General features: G+C 25.4%; 1 protein-coding gene across 2 annotated transcripts; it reads left to right on the forward strand.

Annotated features, from left to right (window-relative positions):
• Nucleotides 1-1,003: 1,003 nt before the first annotated feature.
• On the forward strand, nt 1,004-24,976 carry LOC118070850 (FMRFamide receptor). 2 transcript variants are annotated; one of them, XM_035089687.1, is made up of 4 exons: nt 1,004-1,773; nt 15,240-15,914; nt 23,613-23,881; nt 24,678-24,976. In XM_035089687.1, the coding sequence occupies exons 2-4, from the start codon at nt 15,612-15,614 to the stop codon at nt 24,877-24,879; spliced, it is 774 nt and encodes a 257-aa protein (XP_034945578.1). In that variant the 5' UTR covers nt 1,004-1,773; nt 15,240-15,611; the 3' UTR covers nt 24,880-24,976. The 2 variants fall into 2 exon arrangements, with proteins under 2 accessions (XP_034945578.1, XP_034945579.1); XM_035089688.1 differs by lacking the exon at nt 1,004-1,773 and adding an exon at nt 14,919-14,991.
• Nucleotides 24,977-25,044: the final 68 nt, after the last annotated feature.

Here is a 25,044-nt window from a genome sequence, read left to right on the forward strand (position 1 = left end):
AAACAAAGGAGAATATTCTTAAGAATCAATATTAAGTTTCATCGTTTTTTATCTTTCATTTTTTTCGTAATATATTTTATTATTTAAATTTACATAAATATACATAGTTGTCATCGATTATAAAATCGTGAGTCTTTGCGTTAAACAAATAATTCACTTACACTACTCTTTTTCGATAGAATTGAATATCTTCTTTTGGTGTATAAATGTCAACATGAAAAACAAGTTATTTCGTCACTAAAATACCCATGTGTATAAGTAATCATTTGAAAATAAAAACACCCATTGTGCTACAAAACATTTCAATGCCAAGACGTGGGATTTTCACGTGGTGATAGAGACCATTAAATTCTTAACGATATTTTATCTTTTTTTTTTGTGAATATAAAATTATGTACACACCACATTTTCTAAACTATACCAGAAAGTCGAAAATTATACTGCCATGGTGATGAAACTAATTGAAATATTTACTCTGTATTTTTCACTATATATTACTGATATTTTCTGTAAATAGTGAAGCTTTTGATTCTATTTTATTAAAGTTTTTTTCATTCAAAGCATTTAAGTTGAAGTGATTCAATTAAAAATGTAATGAATTTCAAATAAATAATTAGTGATTATTTTTTAAAATTCAATAAAATAAACCTTTTATATTCAAATGACAACATTCGGAGAGAAAACTATTTGATTCGGAACATTATTTCTAAACAACGATAAGCAAAAAAAGTATTGAAAAAACAAAAAAAAACGTTAAAAACTGGAAGATTTCAATAAAATTTTCGTAGAGTTTTTCATCAGACTCGAAAATTTAACAAGTATAAGAATAGTGTATTTTTTTATTGAAGGAAAATGAAGAAAAAGGAAAAAAAGAGTCTTCCCTTGGAGTAGAGCAAACTGAGCGCGCAGGCGACGATTATTGCCAGAAGCATTCCTGACACGCTGACCGTCGGGTTTATTCGTGATGACTCGGATAGCAGCTCATCAGTGCGCTTCAAGAGCGCCAAGCTATCGTCCCTGAAGTTACACTGATCTCCACTGTCAAGTGTCATCATTTTGTTCTTTGTAATTTATCGAGTAATGACACCATAACTATTTCTTTACTACTCAATTCACTGTTCTTTAGTTGTCGTGGTTATTTTAAAAATTTTTTATCCTTTTAATAAAAATAACAAAATTATATAAACTAATTATTTTGTGAAAAAAATAAAATAAAAAGTGATGTTTGTGTAAAAAAATGTACAATGTGTAGTGAAAATGAATAAATTGTGGCAATTATGAGGAAGAAAATCTTTAAAGTTTTTAAATTAAAAGAACCCTTTTAATTTAAACCAAAGTACCGGTTCTTTGGTTTTTGTAGATCAAAATGTTCACAATTAAAAAGGCGTCATTTGAAATCCTACAATTTAATTTACGTGAAGAATCATTGGATTAAAGGAGAAATATTGTAAGCTCAGATCGAACCTTAAGAGAGTCGAGACATATTATACGAGAGTTTGGGAGTTTTGTAGTTTTCCGGAAACGAACATAATACCAACAGCAAGGGAATTTACTTCAGTAGATGCAAACCTCGACGTCTAATTTAACGGCAACCCGTGGATGTTATTTATACATTGCTTCTTCAGCAGCTTTACAGAGACAGTGACATCAATTTCCACTTTTTAAGTGTCTGGTGAATTTTAGCGAGGATAATTGAAGATTGAAAATTTGTTCAAACATTTAAGTGAAAGGTCGTGTTGAAATTTTTCTTAATCATTGGAATTTATCTTTCATGTAAGTTTATTTATTTTTTTTAGAAGAAAAATTTCCAAACTTTCCTTTTGTTAACTGTGTAGTGCCTTTAGACATCTAGTATTTGTTCAACAGAAATTAAATTAATGCTCAGAATTTCCATTATAACAATGAGACTTTAAGTCTGCTGCAGACGTGAAAAATATATAATTAAATAATGAAAAATAAGCCAAAAGGTATTAGAGAAATAAATTGAATAAGTTTTAAAAGATCAATTTAGTTATAATACTCCCTTGAAAAAATTAAAAAATTCTCTTTACTTCATCAGCTATAAAATATAACAATTATATCGATTAATTAATATCTAATTTTGTTATGTGAACTAATCAATAGTAACAAAATTTTATAGTTGTGATACTATGAATACATATTTATTATATCTTATGTCAGAAGAATAACGAATATGAAACTTTTTAATAAAAATTATGAATTTATTCAGTGAAATTGGTGATTTAATTGAATTTTGTATGGAATTACATCCGGTATATAATGCTCCTGTATACAGGTATATTTTTAAATACCATTTACTTCCACAAATCGAACATCTGTACTCTATTGACAGTTATTTTTTTTAATAAAAGGAATCTTACTTGTAATGCTGGTCTATTTACACGAGTATAAAGTGTCAGAGTGAAACTGACTAAGAAATAGGTTAAAAATAATTACAATGCATATGAATGGAGGAGAACAAAAAAATGAATACTCGAGATATATAAAATACCATACTTAAATGATCTGTAACATTTTAATGACTAAAAATTTTCGGCAAATTTAAATAATTTTGAAAAAGTAATGCATTAACTTTTTTCTTTAAAGTAATAGTATTGTCAAAACATCAAATAATTCAGGGAATAAAAATAAGTCATTTAAAGTACTTTTCATTCTGTAATTATTTAAAAATGATTACCAATTTTATCGTCAAATATCGTTTTTAAGAAAAGTTCCTTTATATATTGATTTATACACTTTTACTGTAATTTTTTTCTAGCATATGGTATACGATTGTTAATTTTATGTATTGTATATATCTCTACATAATAATTCATATGGCTTATTTTTATTAACATGATACGAGAATGACTATATTCTATATTTCCACATTATTTAAATATTTTACGTTAATTTTTTTGTTAAAATATTGTATGTCTAAATCAAATAATGCTATACGACATAAATCATCAAATAATTTTATTACTAAAATTTAAAACACTCAATATATATTCAATTATCTTTTTCTATGAAACTTAAAAATTTTATATACAGTTAAAAATAAAATAGAATAAATTATTTAACAGTCATAAATAACAGTACGGATTAATGTAGAATAGCTCAATCTTAAGCTCATTCCACCAGTAAAGGGCTTTAGAGATAATTGAAGTGTTGAATGTATAATCGACATAGGGAGCGAAGTTCAAAGTTAATCATTTTTATGAACTAAAAAGGGATGTGGAATAAGCTCAAGATAGTAGTATATGTTGAGGGATTCCAAACAACCAGGGATTGCAAGATTTATTTGATTACTTAGTTGAAAATCCTCGAGAATATTTCATTTCTATCTTATGACTTCTTTACTACTTATGCTAACATAACTATTAGTTTTTTTCATTTTATAAAATCTGGAAATTTAAATTTAAATTGATTTTTCCCTTTTCAAATTCATCAATCTATAAATTACCATAAATAATTTCCACTTTAGTTCATTAAAAAATGCCAGAAAAAAGGTTTACATTTTAGAGAAAATTTGTATGGTTACCTTTTATTTAGACTCTTTTTGTTTTTTTTAAGGTTCTTTAATTCCCATCTATTATCTTGACAAGCTCGCAAAACCCACGACAAAAGTCCTCTTAGATTCTTTTTTTTTGCTACAATAAAAACATGTCATATCAAACAAACCTTTGCTTTTAAATTGTTCTTTTCATCCTTTCTTATACTTAATCTAACCATCACGATCTATAGTTTTATTATGACTAATTTATTTTATTCTTTTAATCTCTAAATAATCTAATGAAAAAAAAATTTACTTAATTAAATCAACTAGATTGTCTATTTGGCATTTGAGTGAATTATTTTTAAAACAAAATCTGTTTCATTTTTGTCCAAGTCTACAACACATTTACTCAGGATTAAGTTGTCTTGCTCGTACCCATATCCAAATTCTATGAGCAATGTTATATATAAATTTGACAGCTCTTGAATTTCATTAATTTGAGTTATCTTTAGAAATTTTTAAATAAAATTAACATTTGAAAAATAAGTAAAAATATAAATTTGAAAATTTCATACTACATCTGCTGTTTTCAATAATTTTTATTCATCGTCAAGAAATGAATAATCAGTTTGTTTTTATTTTTTCGAAGACAGAAATAGATGTGTCTTAACAATCATTACTACATTGATACAATATAGATAAAACAATCTGCGATAATTTTGAATAAAATTCATTTAAAATTACTTAAAAGAAATTTGTTGATCATTGGCAAATAAATTTAACCATAGTAAACAGAGAATTATATTACTTTTAATTTACATTTATTGATGATCGTATGAGATTTCGATTTATCGGCATGCATAAATTATTTGCAGCTATAAATTCATGTTTAATTTATTCAAATTTATTTTACTTATTGCTAATACTCATGAAGTTAATATAACAATTGCAAGTATTTAATATCAATAAAATATTCATATATGTTATCTTTTTATTAAACAAATAAAAAGATAACATATAATAATAAGCATTAATTAGCACTTAAAATATATTCCAATAAGTGGTTTTTTCTTAAATATAATGTATAGTAAAATGTATCTTTTATATTTAGATATTATAATCATTCACTTCTAATTAATTCATTTAATTAAGATAAAATTTTTTTAAAGTAAACTTAAAATTTGTTTCTTAATTTTTTCTGACCTCGTTCAAATAAAAACGCGTACATATTTACTATTCTTTTTGACTTATATTAATTCAGTAAATTATAATAAATTTTTCCAAAAATAAATATAATTTCCATTCCTTTAATTTATTATTCTTCTACGTTTTCTCTATCTAATTTTATTTTAGTCATAATAATAATTCTATTTATTCAGGTAAATTATGTAACTTACCTATACTATATGGATTAAGCTAAACTTATAAAGTAATTTACTAATGCAATTTAATAGCATTTACACTGATTATACGATTAACTTCTACTGAATTTGTCAAACAACTAATTGATGACAAATAGTATCTAATATTATCAAAATTTTTTCAAACTATCAACCATCCTTCTACTACATATTTTTATTATTTTTAACCCTTAATTGTTTACTTTATATATTGTAATCACTATTTTATAAACAATATCTTAACATAATGGATTAAGTTTTTCAATTTTACCATTTATAAGAAACATTAGGTAGCGTTTAATATCAATTAACTACAGCCAAGTTATTTATCAGTGTCAGCCTATAATAGAACTTTTGGAAAAAATTCCATTAAAGTAGTTTGGCATTGATAGACTCACAGTTGACGACCCTTTTTTTTTAAATTAATCTTAAAGATCGTATTTTTCTAAGTTATCTTTATTCAATTTTACCGAAAATTAATGATGTATTAACAATCGACATAGTTTACCCACAGTAAAAAGCATCTTAATATAAGAAATAGTGTATAAAATGTATTTGAGTCAAATTTCAACATGATTTACTCCACAATTTTTTTTTGAAATTTATATTTTGACATTATAACTCGGTATCTATCTTTGTTTCTTCAACACTGTTTTCTAAATAAAACAATTTATACTAATTATAATTTTTCTTTCATTTCTCATCAATAGCTGTTGCATTCAACTCTCATAAATTAGCATTCTAAATCGTATACACATATTATGTAAAAAGTTGTTCAACAGTAAGTAATTTTTGAGTCATCTTAAGTAATTCTTTTACTAAGACACCTTTTAAGTTTCAAATTTACTTACGACAACCCAAAATTCACTATTGAACAGAAATATTTTTATTTCTAAATTTCGAAACGTGCACTTGTCATTTTTGCACTTACATTTAGTGAAAAAATTCTCTCTGTGTGAATTTTAAAAAAATCATTACTATTTCGACTACTAATATGTGGTATCAAACTACCTAAAAGATATTTGCCAATCCATCGAATGCTGTTGACATTTTTATTGTGGATTTTATTTCATTGTCAGATAAAACTATTCTAATAATTAATCTGTTTATTGAAACAATGAAAACATCCATTAAACTAAATAACGTATATTTCAATCAATGTCAATATGATAAAATTAAATTACAAAAATTAGGTATAACATTTAACATTGGAGAGAAGAGTTTATTAGCAAAACTCTTGATTTGGAATTTCATTCTCATTTAAAGTGATTTATCAATAAAAAATAAATCGATCAATTAATGACAAAGTTAATATCTTGAATTATTGAATCATGCTACCTTAATAAAAATCTGAAACGAAACAAGAGTATGTAAATCATACATTTTATCATTGATAAATTAATTAATGGACTGATAACAAGAAAACTAGTGTCATTTAGACAATCCAACTCTGTTTTTTTTACTCAAGATTTTTGTGAAAAGTTTATTTACATTCTAAATCAATAAGTAGAATATCTTTCAGTTGAGTACTTTTATGCTCAACTGTTTGACATCACAGCAAATCACTGAATCACATTGTGACAATTATTTACTTTGGAATACCTTTGATATGAATAAATTGTTCAGATTCAGCGCTCATGTTATTATTTCACATTCTTAATTCCCTGTGAGGTATATTGATTTTAGTAATCAAGTATGTTTAATTTAAAATTTAGATTTACAATGATTTTCACTTTATTTGCAGTATAGCTGGATTTTAATGTATGATGTATCTTCTACTATTTAAAAACAGTATATTATCAATAAAAATCGGGAGTAAATTAGTGAAAAAATAAATAAAAAATTGTATGTAGCTACTAATCAGTATATTTGAAAATGTGTAAAAATAATATTTCAATATAAAATACTACTTGAATTTAATTTAAAATATTATGAATAAATCGTTTGAACATTTTAAAAGATTTTAAAATAAATGAGACAAATAAATCTTGATTAATGATACTTCATTTATTGTGTTACGAATAAAGTTGATACATGGTAGTAATTTTTTATTATTTTCATTTATCAAAGTTGTTTACAAAAAAATATTATCTGATTATTAAAAACCTCAACGAAAATATTACTGAATAGTAAACAATGAAATTCGATGCAATAAATAGCATTCTCCGCTTTCAATCAGTATTATTATGTATAGATTTTTGTGTCTTTTTTGTTTTATCTTCTACTTTCATTGTTACACAATTAGCAATATGCTCATATATTTTACAATTATATTATATTAGTCATCGAATTTCATTAAATATATTCAATATTAGAGATTGTTTCGTAATGCGAGCTTGAGTCAGTATATCAAAGTGATTCAAGTAGATATACCAATGTATGTATCAACATTTGATACTTACATACATATGTGGGACAAGGCAATTGGAGGATACATTGCTTATAATGATGCCCATAGATGGAACAATACTGTCGAGTGCAATCAAGTCCACAGTACTACGTTAAGATAACCATCTCCACTACCTTTACATTATTATTATTTATTTTTATTGCATTTTTTGAGATAAAAATAAATAATATTGAATAAAATTTTTAATTTAATGAGATTTATGCTATATTGAGATGAGCAGAAATCTCTTTATGTAAAAAGAGTAAAAAAAACGTTGACAGAAATTTTCGTTAATGATGAGATGAAAGTTTTTTATAAAATAGAAAACAATATTGTCCACCCTATTTTTTTTCTTCTCATTTACTTTCACGATATATCAAATTAACTTGAATAAAAATGTTAGGATGCTTGGGACCAAATAAAGTGTCGAGCTCATGTTTATCCTGTACTGGTAAATTCCAATTCTTGTGGCGCCAGGCACACTAATGGTTGAATGGTCACCAATACAAATTACTTATTTCTTTAATTTCATATGTATTTGTAATTTTTATTTATGTATATTTATACTTATTATCAATATTATTTGATAATGTTTCCTATGTGTATTGAACGTAAATTAAATTTTTAATGAAATGAATAATCATTTATAAAATAACTTATACAAATAATCTTATTGATTATTCTTGACCCTGAAAGTAAGGTTTTATTTGTAATTCGACTAAAAAAATTTGTTCTTCTTGAATATTTATAATTTAATATTTAACACTAATTCTATATTGTTTTTGTTCATAGTTTCATAAAGAGTATCAACAATTTACATAATGTTGAAAATAGACATTATTATTATACTATTATTAAAATAGGTGTATACTCATGTAATAAGATAATATTTATTCAAAGAGATTCACATACGATTTATATTAAATACGTTGCTGTTATTCTATTCAGAAATACCACGTTAACTTATTCTATTTAAATAGTCTATTCAAAAGCAACTTCAAAGAGAATCTCAATATTCTAAATACTATTTTTTACTTCACATTATTAGTATTCATTTATAATTAAAATATTCGATTAAAATCAAATAGATGATTTTTTGTGCTCTTTAATAAGTCTTCTATTAAATTCACACCAGTATAATAAGTATATGATAATCCTTGTTTAAAACTTTTAACAATACCTGCTGTCTACTTATGCATTCAAATTATTTTTGTATAATTATAATCCTTAAATTAATTTGATATAATTGATTAAATGACTTAATAACTGTTTCAATAGTAGTTGTAAACAACTTTGCTCTTAACTACAATGACTATACTTATGAATACATTCATCTATACTACCCATAATAGTTACAAAGATTTATACAAATAACGAAATTGGCTCGAAAATGATTTTTTAATTTTTGCGAATATATATATGACACTTTATCTTATTATTAATACAATAAAAATTAGTGTTTTTATTTTTTAAAATTTTTATCAAATGTTCTCGAAACCAAGTATATATTATCATCAATTATAGCGATTAATTAACTTGTGTTCAATTTAAGAGCACTGATATTTAATAAAATTTTGCAATTATAAGATAACAATCAATTAATCATTGATTTATAAAGCGTTTACTACTTTGGCATTTTTTTATTATGAAAAAAAACAAATATTTGTATTGAATAATTAATTAAAGCACAATAGTTTCTTTTGGTAAAAGTACTTGTTGCTACTAATTGCAATTTATCTATACTAAAACAAATTTAGTTGAGCATCCTCACAATTAAATGCAATACACTGAGTACGAAAATGCTTGAAACTCAATATATCATACAAGTTATTAAATGTTTCGAAATTAAATGAGCGTTAATCACAACATATTTTATATAATAATGGTAGCATAAATTATTTTTTTATTTAAAATTTAAAAAAATAAAACTTACTAAAAAAATAATCCTTATAATATCTTTGGAACGTACTACGTTGCGTAATAATTGTAAATTTTTTTAAATCAGTTTAAAAGGTTTTTCAGATATAGTACAGTTTTTGTAAAAAAATAGAATAAATTTTTAATCATGTTTTTCTAGAAATGACAAAACTAATCCAAAGTACTTACATCATTTACTATGTTTAAATATCACAAGTACTTTTACGTATGAAAACAACAGTCATAAAAAAAAATTAAAAAAATACGTTTTGTAGATATAAGTAATAAATATTCTTATTTCTAAAGTTTTTTTGCTTGATACATTTAAATATCTATTCTTTTTTAGGTGTCAAGCGCGTCGTAGAGTAACAGGCAATAATACATTATGTCATGTATAAAAATTTACTCTTTCAACCTCTGGAGAATTTTCAAAGACTGTCCTTAATATCCTTCAGACATCATTTTTTATCTCTTTGCATATTTCTCTATATAATCGCAATGACACACATCTTCTACCTCCATGAAGTATTTGAGACAAATTATTGTAAATGAAAAAGTGAATTCGTGCAGATATCCCTTTATTTGAAAAATTAAGCAGCAAAATTTGTGTAATGAAATTATCATAATGTTTTAAATCATATGAAACACATTAACATTTTCTATCTTTCTCCAATTAAATGGGAAAACTAAGGACAAAACTTTCTTCATCAAAATAGCAATCACATATCACATATCTATTTAATTTTTAAAGCTTCAAATGATGATTAATGATCATTTAGTCCTTGACTACTTTTTTCTTTTTAACATCTTTTAAATATCATATTTTTAACTGAATACACTGTGAACAATTTTTTTTACCTTTTACTGAGCGGCCCAGTAAATTTTACTACACTAGGACACTCCAGTAATGCGGGACCATATTCGTGCACATAGTAAAATTTACTAGGCCGCTCAGTAAAATGTAAAAAAAAAAATTGTCTTCGTGTAGTCTCTTGAATTTCTCATTTTCTAAGTTGTTAACATAAAAACATATGTTTAAATAAAAGCAGTAAAGCTTGCGTGAGAAGTCAGAGCTTCCCAAAAATCTCAAAGGGATTTATGTCATTCTTTTACTCATCTATATGAATCTTTTTAAAGCACTTGAGGTTATAATTTCATATTAATTTTTCTCTCGGATATTTTTCTTGCATCTATCGACTTATTTAATTAACAATACTTTTATCTTAATCATCCTGTAAATCATCCCCTTCATTAATATCAACTATGTATAATAATCCATTGTTCATATTTGATTTATGTAACCGTTACCAGATAACGCAATAAAGTATGTTTTTTGTTGCAAAAAAGAGTAGTAAAACTATTTTTAATAGTCATAAATGTTTATTCATAACAAGTCCATTATATTGATCATGTTCCTTGATATTATAATCCATATGAAGTTTAATAACAAATAGTCTTAATATACTATATCTTCATTATCAATTATATAATATGCAAGTTAAATTGTTGGTATTTTCTCAAAATTTATTATTAATTTTAAGCTACAGACTTTTTAACTGTATCATTTAATCTGGTCAATGTAGTATATGTATATATTCCAAAAAGAATGAATGTCTAATCAATATAAAGATTTTTATCAATAATTATTAATATACATTTGATTGAATTAAAATTATTTATAAATAAAAAAAATTTAATTAATAGTATTCATAATATACTAAACATAATGAGGTATATGGCATTTTTAGGAATTATAGTTGATAGAAACACTCATTACTTGTACGTAATATGTAATCAATATATTAAGTATTAATAATTTGCGTAAGACAATTTTTACTAATTTAGTCTTTAGAGACTCATGAAAATAAATTATGGTGTAAATATTATAAAACAATACAATATTTTTTTTTGTTCGGCTCCAACTCACAAAAGTGTTATTCAACGAATTATTTCACCATAATATTGTATATTTATAATAGTATATATTATTTAATCAATTAATATTGTTCCGTCTAGTATTTAAAAATAAATGATTTTTTCTAGTGTATCAATACGAACGAAAACTTTGGTATTCAAATTAGAATTAATGGATTTTAAATGATCCGGCAAATCGAAAATTGAGCTAAATAAAATCATTAATGTTTAGGTAGATTTTCAGACCTTCAGTCTCATTAGTCCTCTCAAGTTGAGCAAAATTGTTTGAGCAAAATATCAAGGTCACCGTACTCTCTCAAGGATTTGACTCTTCTGTAAAATCCCCTCCAACAGTTAGTATAATTAGATTGAATGTTCTTATAGTTATCTGTACAAACTGACAAGTCAAAAAGATAGCGAGATGTATTATTATTAGTCAAAAGACATTACAAATAGTTGATAAAGTATTTACGTAGCCAATTAATTTCTTTCTCGGTCTCTCATTCAATTAATATTTGTCAAAAAAATATCTTTTCCCCAAATAATTCAATTATCTGAGCATGATACATTTAATTCTCGACAAACTGTAACACAATGCTCGGTAGAAGTTTACTCGGACTGTGCGTAAAAGAGCCTGAATTGCTGAGTCATAAATCTCCTCTCTTTAACTTTGGTCACGTAATTTTAGCTCAAATTTTACAAAATTGGTTTTACTTTAATGACATGATTATTTATTTACTTTTTTTTATACTAAACTGAAAATAAATTAACAAAAAATGAATTGATTTCTATCACGTTCTTCTATAAAGATACATAACTTCTGTCATTTTTTTAATCTTATTTTTACTCAAGTACTGAACAAACTCTTTCTTACAGAATCTTAATTATATAACTCTTCACTCAAGTCTATTTTGTTCATTAAATTTTTAATGTAAAATTTCTGCATACAAACTATGGATTTTAACATACTTTAATTTGTTGTGCATCAATTTCCAAAAGGGGTCGGCACAGAGATCAGGCATATGTGACACAACTGACCAAAAATAATCATCAACTATGTCTGTTAGGTTTTGGCACGTAGTCTTGCTGATGTGACACTGCAGGTGTTTGTATATTTATCGTAAATATTATTATTACTGTTCTTCAGTATGCCTAAACATTCAACTCTTAATCACAATTATCGAATCGATCATGTATTCGAATACATTAAATTTAGTAACATATGTATGCTAACTGTTTGTACCATAATCACTGCTAAGAAAAGTTTTTATACATCTTGTCATTACATATTTATGTTTAATACAAATGACATGCTTTATTTACATCGTAAAAAAATTGATATCCATTCTAAAATATAAAAAGTAGCATTTTCAGATGAGATTTTTAAAAGCTATAAAAGGTGAATTTAAAATTGATGATCATCATTTTTTGAAAATGTCTTTTATATCAAAGCAACAGTAATGATAGAGATAGATTCAACTATTCAAAAATCGTCCATTAACGGGTTTTTCATAAAGGATGAAGAAGTAAAAATTTCTCTGTGATAAAATGGAAAATTTCCTTCATATCAGTTAATGTAGGAACTCAATGAACTGGGAAATAATACCAAAAATAGTAGTATCTCTCTTCTCAATTTCAACATAACTTAATATTAATTTTACTATTTTTAGATGATTTTTGAAAGTTGTGATTTATTCTAAATCTAACAAGTATATTCTACTGAATAGAGATTACCAAAGTAATCTTTTCATTTATTTTTAACAAATGATTTATTGCGTCTACATAAAAATAAAAACCGATTCAATACATCGTAATATTCATTTAGTAAATCATCAATTGAACGTTCAATAGCATTCATTCCTAACAAAAGATTGTTTTCCATTAAATAAAAAAAACTTATATTTCAGAATTAACTGAAATAATTTTATTAAATCGATTTTTTTTTCTTCGTAGAGCCATAGAGTTCTTAATTGACCAATTAATCCAACATTTATCCATATGAGTATAACAAAAGTATACCTTCTTAATGTATGGGTTTTTTATTTACCTATTAATTACGAAAATTATCATTCAATTTTTTATAACTCTTCCTTTAATTGTTCTTTAACTGTTCTTACTATTCTTCCGACATATAAATAAACTTATCTAGGATAATATTTTTAAACATTAAGGATATTAAATTATCTTTAATGCAAATTATTAAAAAGCGCTTCTTTTAGATTTTTTTTGCTGAATAGTATAAAATACGACAAATTAAATGAATAAATATCTATATATTAAAACAAGTATTTGAACCAATTTAATTGACAAAAAATTTTTACTATTTGAGATGATTTTCCCTTTTCGTAGGGATATAAAAAATTCGATCTGTAAATCCATTATCAAAGTAGAAAAATTGTTCTTTGGTCAGCCGTAGTGTTTGATGTACCGGGTGTTATGCATGTATATGTTGGTTGATTTACTGCTGACGTCAGCCAGAATACAGAGCCAGTTGGAAATTTATGAATAAGCGTTGCTGCACTTCCACGTAATGACGTTTTTTTTACATACAAACGTCTATACTTAAAAGTCATTCTAGAAAGTTTTATCTATTAGATAATATCTTAGCTATAATGAGTAAAAGAGAATTTTATAAAGAGCATGATGATGTCATACTTACTTTGATTAAACTTTTATTGTCATGCTAAAAATTCACATAACTTTTATAACAACTTATTACTAATATGCAATTATTATAAAGCAAGTTATTATACATATGTAAAAGTTAATAAATCATCAAAAGAAATAAAATAATCTTAAAAGAAATATTTAATCATTAATTATAAGAATAATTTTTTATGAGAAAAACATTTATAAATTTTTCATAGAAATTTTTTTTAACAATTCAGAATGAATCAAAAACTCTTTAATCTCGAATTGTATTGATTTATAAGAAAAAAAATTTTTTCAACCCTTTTAGTTACGCTTTTACATTAGCAATAATTTAAAAATTTTATTTTTGTTCAAGCTCTACTTATAATTCAAGTATTATAGATAGTAGAAAAAAAAATGTAAAACTCACCGAAAAATACTTTATACACTTAACATCGATAAATATTTAAATTTTGAATGAAATAGAAAAATTATATTTCACATACAGAAAACAAATGTAAACTCCTTATAAAAAGAACATATACACGACTTTAAATAAAAATTGATATTGGGTTATATTACCAAAAAGAGAATTTTTATTTAGGGAAAATTGGGGTAAAGTGTAACACCTTGAAAGAACGTAAATCAACCAATTAACTATTATATTAACAAATGTTAATAATTTTAAATCCATTAATGAATTGAAAAATCAATAAACAAAAAGTGCAATTGGCGTTTTTAAACTTATTTAAATAATTATTAAAATAAGGAAGGAAGGATACAGTGAAACGTTCAAAAAAATGTACTAATTTAAATTGTACCCTTCTTTCCCCTACACTTTTATAATTTGAACATTTGAAAATATATTGAATTCAGATTATACTTTGTTTTCAAGCAGACACAAATTATTAATGCACTGGTGATTATACTGTGGACTAATAGCTTAATTTTATTTGAAATAAATTTTTAAAATATTTTCTCTCTGTTAAAGTTCATCAAGATCATGATCACTACAGTGAACTACAGCTCAGTAATGCAAAAGATCTAATAAATGTTTAAAAAAAACTAATATTGTATTAATAATCATTTTATGTAGTCTTGTGAAGATCAGTACTTTCTGAAAAAAAACTTTGATAAAAAGTTAATTCAATCTATTGATTCCTTCTAGAGATAAGTGATACAACAACTGGTGTGTGAGTTGATCAATGATACAGAAGCATGTGATTGACTAGCTGATATTGGTAAGCTCATTGATGCACAACACGTTTGAATGATTTAATACGTATATTGCTACTGGAATATTGTTTCAGTTAAATATATCATGGCAGAGAAATAAACAGTTACATTCATGATTGACTGATTTTCGTTAAATTTAATGTTAATATGCCCTGAGGACCAATTATTCTAGTATTACTTTAACCAATTTTCTTACAATCAATAAATTTTCAAATAAAAATTAATCTTTCGATGTTGTTATTTTTGTTTGCAGTTGATGTAAATAGACATGAAAGATACAACGTGTTCCTAATGACACAACGACATGTGGAGTGAATGAAATGAAAACGATACCATCGGGATTTAGCAAAAATTCAACCGTAGTAAAAATTAATCTTGAAATACGTGAAAGAAAATTTAAAGATTCAACGGAACAAAAGTGGGAACGTTGGAGACGACAGAAAAACTTCTGGGGTCTCGAGAGACGAAAGAAGAAGGTTAGAAAACTGGACACACAACTCCATCGGAAAATTAACCAAGATGGTAACATGAGAGTTGAAAAAATAGCACCCAAAGAAAGTAGTAGATAATAATAAGAAAGGCAAGAAGCCGACAAACGGTTTAGAAAAAATTAAGTTAGTAAACAATGGACTTAGATCCGGTATTGGTGAATTTCACTGATTCACCAGAAAATATTTTTACTGGCACAGAAATCTTCACCATTTCTAGTGAAAAGACTAATATCACGCTTGAGTGTAATGCAGAACTTAATGACGGTGCTCTATTTGAGTTTATTACAAATGGAATTTTCTTGAATGTAGTCGGCCTCTTTGGTTTATTCGGCAACATCATTTCCATGATTATCCTCTCTAGACCACAGATGAAATCTTCAATAAATTACCTCCTCATTGGTCTGGCTCGTTGTGATACAGTGTTGATCATTACTGCAGTAAGTACTTTGTAAAAAGAGTTATCACTTTTTATTTTAACTCAATTTAAGTGAATAGTTTAACTTTTATGGTATTGATATATAGGATTTAAATTAATCCTAGGGTAGATAAAAGTGTTTTAGTGAGAATGAGCATATATACATTTACGTTATTGTTGGAAACACGTCAATTCCTAACTCCTTGTTTCCAGAATTCAGTATAAGACAATTTCATGCAAATTTAATCCCTATATATGTATGTTCTATATAATTCCTAGATGTTAAATTACTACGGAAATTTAGATCCTATTAAAATTAGGATTGTTATTAAGTGCTTTGACAAAAATTCAAGTCAATATTTACAAAGTTTTCTTAGAAAGTATACACTGTAAATCGAAGGTGTATTGAGGACGTATGTCTAGTCAAATCCCGCAGTACATCTAAAAAATTTTTAAATAGGTTTAAATAAAAGTCTCCATATAACTACTATCAACATTGCATTTAACATATCGGACCACCCATTATTCCATTTTTCCAAAGTTTTTATCTAATTTAAGAAAAATAAATCTGGTAACACCTATTTTTTGCATAAATAAATAGAAAAAAGTTCAAAGCTCAATTTCATACACTTCCGGTATAAGTAAATAACACGTAGTTTAATGAGATCTATTTCAAAAGTGTCACTATTTTTTACATAATTGATTGTGATTCATCAACAAATAAACTTTTTAAAATTTTTTTTTTTAATCGAGAGCTACATGCATGTCAAGTGTATGAAATAGCTTGACATTTATTAACTGTTATGACGTTTTAAGATAAAAAAAACATGTACTACGACAAATTCTATCAAATTTGCATTTTATATTTTTAACTGTATAAATAGAGTATAGATAGGTAAAGAGTATAGGGGTGTCTCTGAATGTCTGCATTACCAACTTTCTAATATAAAAATACAAGAAAATATTGATGATTTCATAAATATAAATAATAATGAAGAAAAAAATATCGATTTTTTTGGTATTCGAGTATTTAATTTATTCTAACATAAAACACATCACAGAATAAAACTTTTCTATAAAAACTGATAAGGCAACTAAAAAACACTATTTTATTTGGCTGACATGTCAAAGTGATTTGATCATTTGTTTCTGCGTTATGAGTTTTTGAAAATGAAAACAACTATTTCTCCTTTGACTTTTCATAACTCATACTATCAATATTTCGTTAAATATTACCTTTAACTACATATGATAATTCTAAAGTTTTCCAAAAAGGTATTATACACTTTTAGTTTTAGTGATGGGATAAACAAAATAAGTAATGGTTTTAAACCTAAAAAAAAAACCTTAAGCTTCAAACTACTATTTTTGTTTTGACTGATGTCTAGTCTTTATCCCTTTAGTTTATGTATCAATTCTGACATTAAACTTAAAATGTAAGTTGCAATTTTTCAGGTATGCTTATTGTTAAAATAAAAAAATTTATTTGAACTTAAGTTCAAATATATATTCAAGTCTAGACTTAAATAAATATTAAATTAAAAAAAATTAAAAGTCTTTACTAAATTTGGACCAACTCTTGTCTAGTCATAAATTATTAACAATTAATTGAAAAATAAAAGTAAGTTTCTAATTTCTCACTACATAATCATCGTATTTGATGTCAAAAGAAAAATGGAAAACTTAAGTTTGAAAAAGATTGAAAAAGACTCAATGTGTCAAATATATTCGACTAAAACAAAATTTAAATTTTCAAACTTTAAGGAAAAATTCAGCAACTTCAAGGTTTAAAAAACTATAATATCAATATAATGTAATATAATAAGTTGTGTAGGAATAATGAAAAATAATGGCTTTTACCCGAGTAAAAATAAATAGGCCCAAAAGAAGCCCAATACAGGCCCGATTGAAGCCCAATCTTGACTTAGAGAAATTTTCAGTGCCCAAAACAAACCCATTGCAGGCCTAAATTTTGAAAGCCCCCAATTCGAGCCCAAAACTATTTTGCAGGCCTAAAACACGCCCAATTCAAGCCCATTTTCTATGATCATATTCGACAATGATGACAATAAATTATTACAAATGTAAATTTGTAGCACCGAAAGTTAATTTGATGATGAGTTTTTATGACAATTTTTTTTCTTTTCTAGATTTTTAAAATATCTTTGGGCTTGGATTGGTCATGTTTTAGGCATGCAAAATAGTCTTAGACTTGATTTGGACGCGTTGAGAGCCTGAAAAATCATTTGGGCTCGAATTGGGTGTCCTTTAGGTGCGCCCAAAAACTGATCATTTTTTCTCGGGATAAACATAAATAATAACTTATCAATAATAAGGAAGCAAGTATTTTTTCATTCAAAATTAGACAAATATCCTTTTTTAATTCAATGAATGCTATAGAAAGTTTAAACTTAATTTTCTAAAAGTTAATGTATATTTAATTGTTTTTATCATTATGCGTAAATTGAGGTATCGTAGTTAATGCATAACAAGTTGCTTTTTTTATATGTTTATATATTTTACATCAATTATTAAAAAATTTATTTATGATTATGTATCCCATTCTAAAATAAATAAGACAATAATTTTTATTTGAAAAATGAAATTTATACTAAACAAAATTATTATTTGATTTTTTTAAATTTAATAAAATTTCTACACAAAGTAGCAAGCTAGAATTTCAGACAAAAATCCATTTATTTTCGGTGAGAGCCAGCACACAAAAGCGTACATATGTTTGCGCACAATAACTCAATATATGATATCGCAGTAATACTAACGGAATGAAAAAAAAATGTGTGACTATTATTTTTTCTCCATAAAAAATCACAAATATTACGTCACAATACATGCAGATTGTGGATTCATTTTTTTAAGGAATTTTTTTTCAGAGGTTTATTATCATTTAAGCGAAAAAATAATAAAATAAATGATAAAAAATTTTTAAATATTTTTCATCAGTTCCGTTAAAGAACTAAAATATCAGCTATAAGATTTCATATTTTGATAATATTTTCAAAAATAATCTCTTTGTAAACCAAAAAAACCATGCAATCAGGAATTTAGACTACATAATCTGTTTTCAATATTTTCGTTAAAAAATGTTTTTTACTAAAGTTATTAGTATCTAAAATATGCAGAAATAAAAATAAAAATAAAAGTAGAAAAAATATTTATTGATTACATCAAAATGTTTTAAGAATAATTTAGTCATTAAAATTTCATAAGAACCGATAACTTTGTATTCTAAAAAAATGTCAGTGCCACTAAATCAATAAGGATTATATCTATATATATTTTATTTTTTTCTAGAATAGGCATATGTTATATACATTTTTAACTTCTCAGTAGAAAGTTATTGTAATGGGTTCGATTTTACGAATCCCGAATCTTGACACATCTCCACGTTTTAAGACCCCCAGAGTCGAATGCGACCGACGCATAATGACGAAACTCAGAACTGATTAGGTTTTTAGCAAAATCGGTTTAGCCATTTTTTTGCTGAACACTAATGTACGAAGTTAGTCTAACATTTTAATACCTCCCCCCTCTGCTCCTTTCAATTATCAATTTTCATATAACCATAAACAGGAGTCGTTAAATTCTATTAAAATGTTATATGGAAATTAATAATTGAAAGGGACGGGAGGAGGGTATTAAAACTTAGACTAATTTTTCAAATTTTTCCTATTCGTGTCCCTTTTTCTTTCCTATCTACGATTAATTTAAATATAACAATCACTGAAGAATCATCGCGATTATTACATTCTTCGAACTTAAAAAAGTACCTCAAGTTGCTTGTTAGCAATATAATCAAAGTATAATTAAGACTAAATATTTCGACTCAAGACAAAATTAAGAATATTTTTACAATGAGAATTTTACCCCAAGTTTTAAGTTACAGAGACGTTGAAAAGTCTCGATAGTCTATTCAAAAAACAAGATAATTATTAGAAAAATCAAATAGCTTTGAGGTATACAGGTTACTTTAGTATACTTTGAATTAATCATGGAAATGTGCATGGAGAATCATTGGCCATTAGGGTGCTAAAAAATATCATTGTGGCAGTTCTAAGCTATCAAGCAGGGCAATTGCATAATAATAGTGTACTTAAAGAGACAAAATTTACTTAAAATTCATTTATACTCATGGAAATATTCTTCGAGTATAGTAAAAGTATAATAACATTTCAAAGAGCGTGTCAAGTGCTGTGATGAAAATTACTCACAATTTAAATATTTTTGGCCATAGTTGTCGGATAAGAAATATCTCGTCTTTGTTTGAATTAGTTTGAAAAAAGACTTAACTTGTGTCAACTATCTAGCGTATAGTCCAAGTTTCCGAACCACTGATACAAGTAGTCGAAACTACTACGCGTAAGTTGTGTATTCCTTATGTCACAAAAAAGACGATAGAAAAGTACACATAGTTTCTACCTATCTGATGTCAAAATAGCATTTACTTTCTCAACTTGATAGAAGAGATACTATCCTCGAGATAAAATTCTCAATTATGTATAAAAATATTTCTAAAAAAGTAATAATGAATTTTCGCACAATAAAAACATGAAATTTCAATTACTTCGAATCCACAAACATAAGATGGTATTTCAATGTATCCTGAAAATATCTTTTCTACTCTTTCAACTTTAATTCAACTCTAATTCAACTCTAATCTCTCAATTCCCCTCATGACATCTATGGTCAGATAAGTTTATTAATTAAAAAAGACATCTAGGTCTGTTTAAATACAGATACTTTCGTGATTTATTTTATTAAATATTTACAAAAATTAGGAAAAGTATTTTCCAAGGATTTTCTACTGGCTTGTTGAACAAAGTTTTGTTAGTGCATGCTGTGAATTAGAAAACCTCTGCTCAACTGAAATTCATATTAACAAAACTGAACTTATTGTTAACTCAAGTTTGTTCGAGTGTACACGTTGATTATATATTTATAGTTAAATATAATAAAATTAAAATTGCATTATTGAAGAGAAAAAAAATTGCCGAAATTTCGGATAAATGTATACGAAGACAAAAATGTTTTTTACAGTCATATGGTTACATTAGACTAGATTAAAATTTTGAAGGGCTTCAATCATAGATCCATTAGAAACATTGAATAATTAATTTTTTCAACACATTACCTACTAAAAAAATGAAACTGTATTTTTAGATAAATGAAAAATGTCAATATTAATTTTTACAACAATGAAAAGAATTCAGGTGTTAAAAAACGATATATTTTAGAAATTTTGCATTAATAATCATTTATAAATCATCTATTTCAAATGTAAATTTTTTTATCACATACTTTGGACAAATTTTTTTCCAAAACAATCTATCATTTATTTTACAGATTTATATACAAGTCAAAATTTGATTAACTATCAAAACTTTATATTATTTAAATTATTGAATGAATCATTTATTAAAAAATGTATTTTTTTTTAACAAAAATTCATTAAACTAAGTAAAATAAAAAAGAATCAAAATAACAGAGAAGAAAATAGGATTGTGATCCGTTTAGTAATATGGTCCATTCGTATTAAAAAATAAAATTATTGAGAATAAACAGAAAATTCGAAAAGTGATGATTAGAGACGATGTAATTGAAAAATATATCATTTTGTAAAAACAACAAGTGATTAATAATTTTACATTTTACTCTAAAAAACAAATATAAAAGTTGGTTTCAAGAATTAGTTAAAATTAATATAGAAATTCTATAATTTCTGATAAAGTCAAAGTTCAAACGACAAAAATAGTCATAGCTACAAAGTCTTAATAATGACCGTTAAATTGAGTTATTTGATATTGTGTATACTATAAATCCAAGTGCATTCTTGTTATACATCTAAACGTGTTAAATATGACGTCACCCATTCGATCAATAATGTAGTAACTTTTTACACACTTAGAAACGCATTAAAAGTGTATATTTAACAAGCATATTTAACACATTTAGATGTATAACAAGAATGCACTTGGATTTATAGTGTACTTTATAATATTATGTTGAAAACAAAGAAAATTGTCAGACTTTGTCTGAGATAAAATTATTTAGAGAATCCGATAATAAGAGATATGTTTAAATGTTGGTATGGAAAAGTGGATTTATTTATGAAACAAAGACAGAAAAGTTGCCTTTATTAACAATTTTTCAAACGTATTACAAATTTAGTCATTCTAGGTCATCGATTTATATTATTTAACCATTAATACTTTACTATTTATCGAAAATCGTTCCCTTATTTTGGGATAAAAGAATTTTTCATCACAAAATCAATATTCATCTCCTTAAAAGCTCAAAAACAATAGCAACTGGCTGGCTACACATGACCTATATTTAAACTTTCGTAAGTTATAATTCGACATTCATTTTTATACTTTTCATTGAAGGGTTTTTAATGAAGGGGCCGCACTTTCCTTTTTTTTAACAACATTTCAGTTGTCACAGAGCATAAGACTAAAAAATAACAATGAAAATTAAGAGTTAAAAGAAGAAAAATACTTTGAAGCATCGAAAATCCCCCAATTTATTTGATTCCTTTTTTTTGCTGATGCGTTGAGGAGAAAGCCTTGAACAGAAAGCGTTAGTGACGTAATTTATCTCTGACAAATGTAAGTGATTATACAATAAAAACTATTCCAGCTGCTGTAAGGTATTTTAATATAAAGTACGTAATCATTTTGGAAAAATAAATTGATATATTATGAATCATCAAAGACTGACGTTGATTCTAAAAGTATAAAAGTTCTTAATAAAATGGTGATATTTTAATGAAAATGCAATACTAATCCATTGCATTTTAATTTAAGTTATGCAATGAGACTGTGTTAATTGGTTGACTTACCCACGGCTAAATTACATCTGTTTTACACTCGGTTTATGTATAGAAGTTTCTTTAATTAAATTATGCTAATTATTTTCATAATCATCTGAAAATTTAACATAATTCAGCAATCCTGATAATGATGATACAGATTACTAGATATTTACTACTTATTTATTCACGGAGATAATTTTTTTACTAAATTTAAGTTCAAAAAGTGAATTTTGAGTTGTCGTAAATAATTATTTTACTAAAACACCTTTTAAGTATAAAGTTAACTTACAAGCACTCAAAATTTATTATCGAATAGAAATATTTTTACTTCTAAACTATGAAACGTGGACTTGTCACTTTTTATACTTACATTTAATTAAAAAAATTTCTCCGTGTACTTTGATAGAAGTTGAGATATACAATGATAGTTTACTATACGAAAAAACTAGTGGCATTCAAAACGTATTGATGTCAAGATGGTCTGATGAGAAGTTTAAACTTTTTTTTTGTATTTCGATTACATTTTTTACAGTATACGGTTTTTTCTTACCAACCTGCTTTATGAATATTTTATCTGACGAGACGTCTCAAAAATTAAGTAGACCATACCCGGAACGCCAAATTAGGGTCAGATTTTAATTACTACTGAGAAATACATTACTACAAATATTTATTGGTGACACTTACAAATATAAAAATAGATGAAATTTAGAGTAAAACATTCTTTTGAAAATAAGGAATTTCGTTGAAATTGATAATTTTTACAAATTTCATTTTTTACATTATTTCATGAAAAAAAAGTTGTTGAATATAATTATTTTATTTTTATAAGAAAAGACTAATTGACATTTTCAAATCATTATTAATTTATAAATATTTTTATTACAGGTTTTGATCCATGGATTGCCAGCAATATATGCATATACAGGGCTTTTGTTTAATTATAAATTTAAAACTTTTCCTCGCATCGTTAGATATTTATATCCTCTTTCTTGCATGGCTCAAATGGTCACGGTCTACTTGACGTTAACAGTGACTATGGAAAGATATGTCGCTGTTTGCCACCCACTCAAAGCAAGATCTTTCTGCACTTATGGTCGAGCGAGACTTGCAGTACTTTGTATTGTCATTGTTTCAGCTCTTTATAATTTACCTAAGTAAGATTTAAAAATTTATAAAAAATAGTTGGTATTTATTTAGCTTAGGTTGCATACATCCGATTTCCTTAAAATTTAGTATGATGTAAAGAAAATTATGCCGAATATTACTTTCAGTTACAGTAATTAAAATTTTCAGATTTAACGATTTAATTGAAATGCTATTTATCTTCTAAAATGATTAAACTATTTTGAGTCTGAAAAAAAATTTTACAATTCAAAATAATAGTAAAACAAAAAATTAAGGTTACGCATACTTTAATATTTATTGACTTGTAAATTTTACTTGTTTTATTAAAATATTTTAATGTAGTTTATTTAATTAAAATTAATTTGTTCTATCATAATTTCAGTGTTAATGCATCGAAAACCTCTCAAAGTAGAAATATACGACATTGTTTTAATATTTAACAACGGAGCGTACCAGAATATATTGATTTTAAAATTTTACGTATCGTGTTTCTATGTTTATTGTTTTCTCTAAAATTGGTAAATCTAGTTATCGTTTTATGAATTATTTTTTAAGTCATTGTTATCGACAAATAATTTGAATTACAATTAACTAAATATACTATTACAAATGTTTTTTAATAAAAATTATTGTTATTAGTAAATGATAATTAGTAAGGTAATTTCACAAGGAAATACTCTTTAAAAATGTCAATGAAGTTTTAGCAGTTTATATAATAATAATTCTTAAATATATTAAATCAATTGTTGAATTCGTTAGTATGAAGAATATAAATAAATTTTAAATTTTTGTAGTGTGTCATATAACAACTTTATCTGTTTCCAGGTTTTGGGAAGTAGATATAGATGAGGAGATTCACTGGAAATATAATGTAACTGTCTACTGTGTTGTGCCTGCAATTCTCCGATCCAGTGATCTCTACATAACGATTTACGTTAACTGGATGTATTTTTTTGTCTATTATGCTTTTCCTTTCGTGGCTCTGGTTGTTTTCAACGTTGCTATTTACCGAAGAGTAAGTGATTGAATGTGAATCATCAAAATGCTTTCCTTTCTACCCGACCATTATTCTATCTCTTCTACTAATAAAATAGAATACTGATTCTAAAGCAATGCAAAAAATAACTGAATACATTTTAAATAATTAATTTAATTTTTGCAAATTAATGCAATATGAAATCGAATTTTTACT

Source organism: Chelonus insularis, unplaced genomic scaffold, assembly GCF_013357705.1.
Source record: "Chelonus insularis isolate UGA/USDA-ARS -01 unplaced genomic scaffold, ASM1335770v1 contig_6_pilon, whole genome shotgun sequence".
Classification (NCBI taxonomy): domain Eukaryota; kingdom Metazoa; phylum Arthropoda; class Insecta; order Hymenoptera; family Braconidae; genus Chelonus; species Chelonus insularis.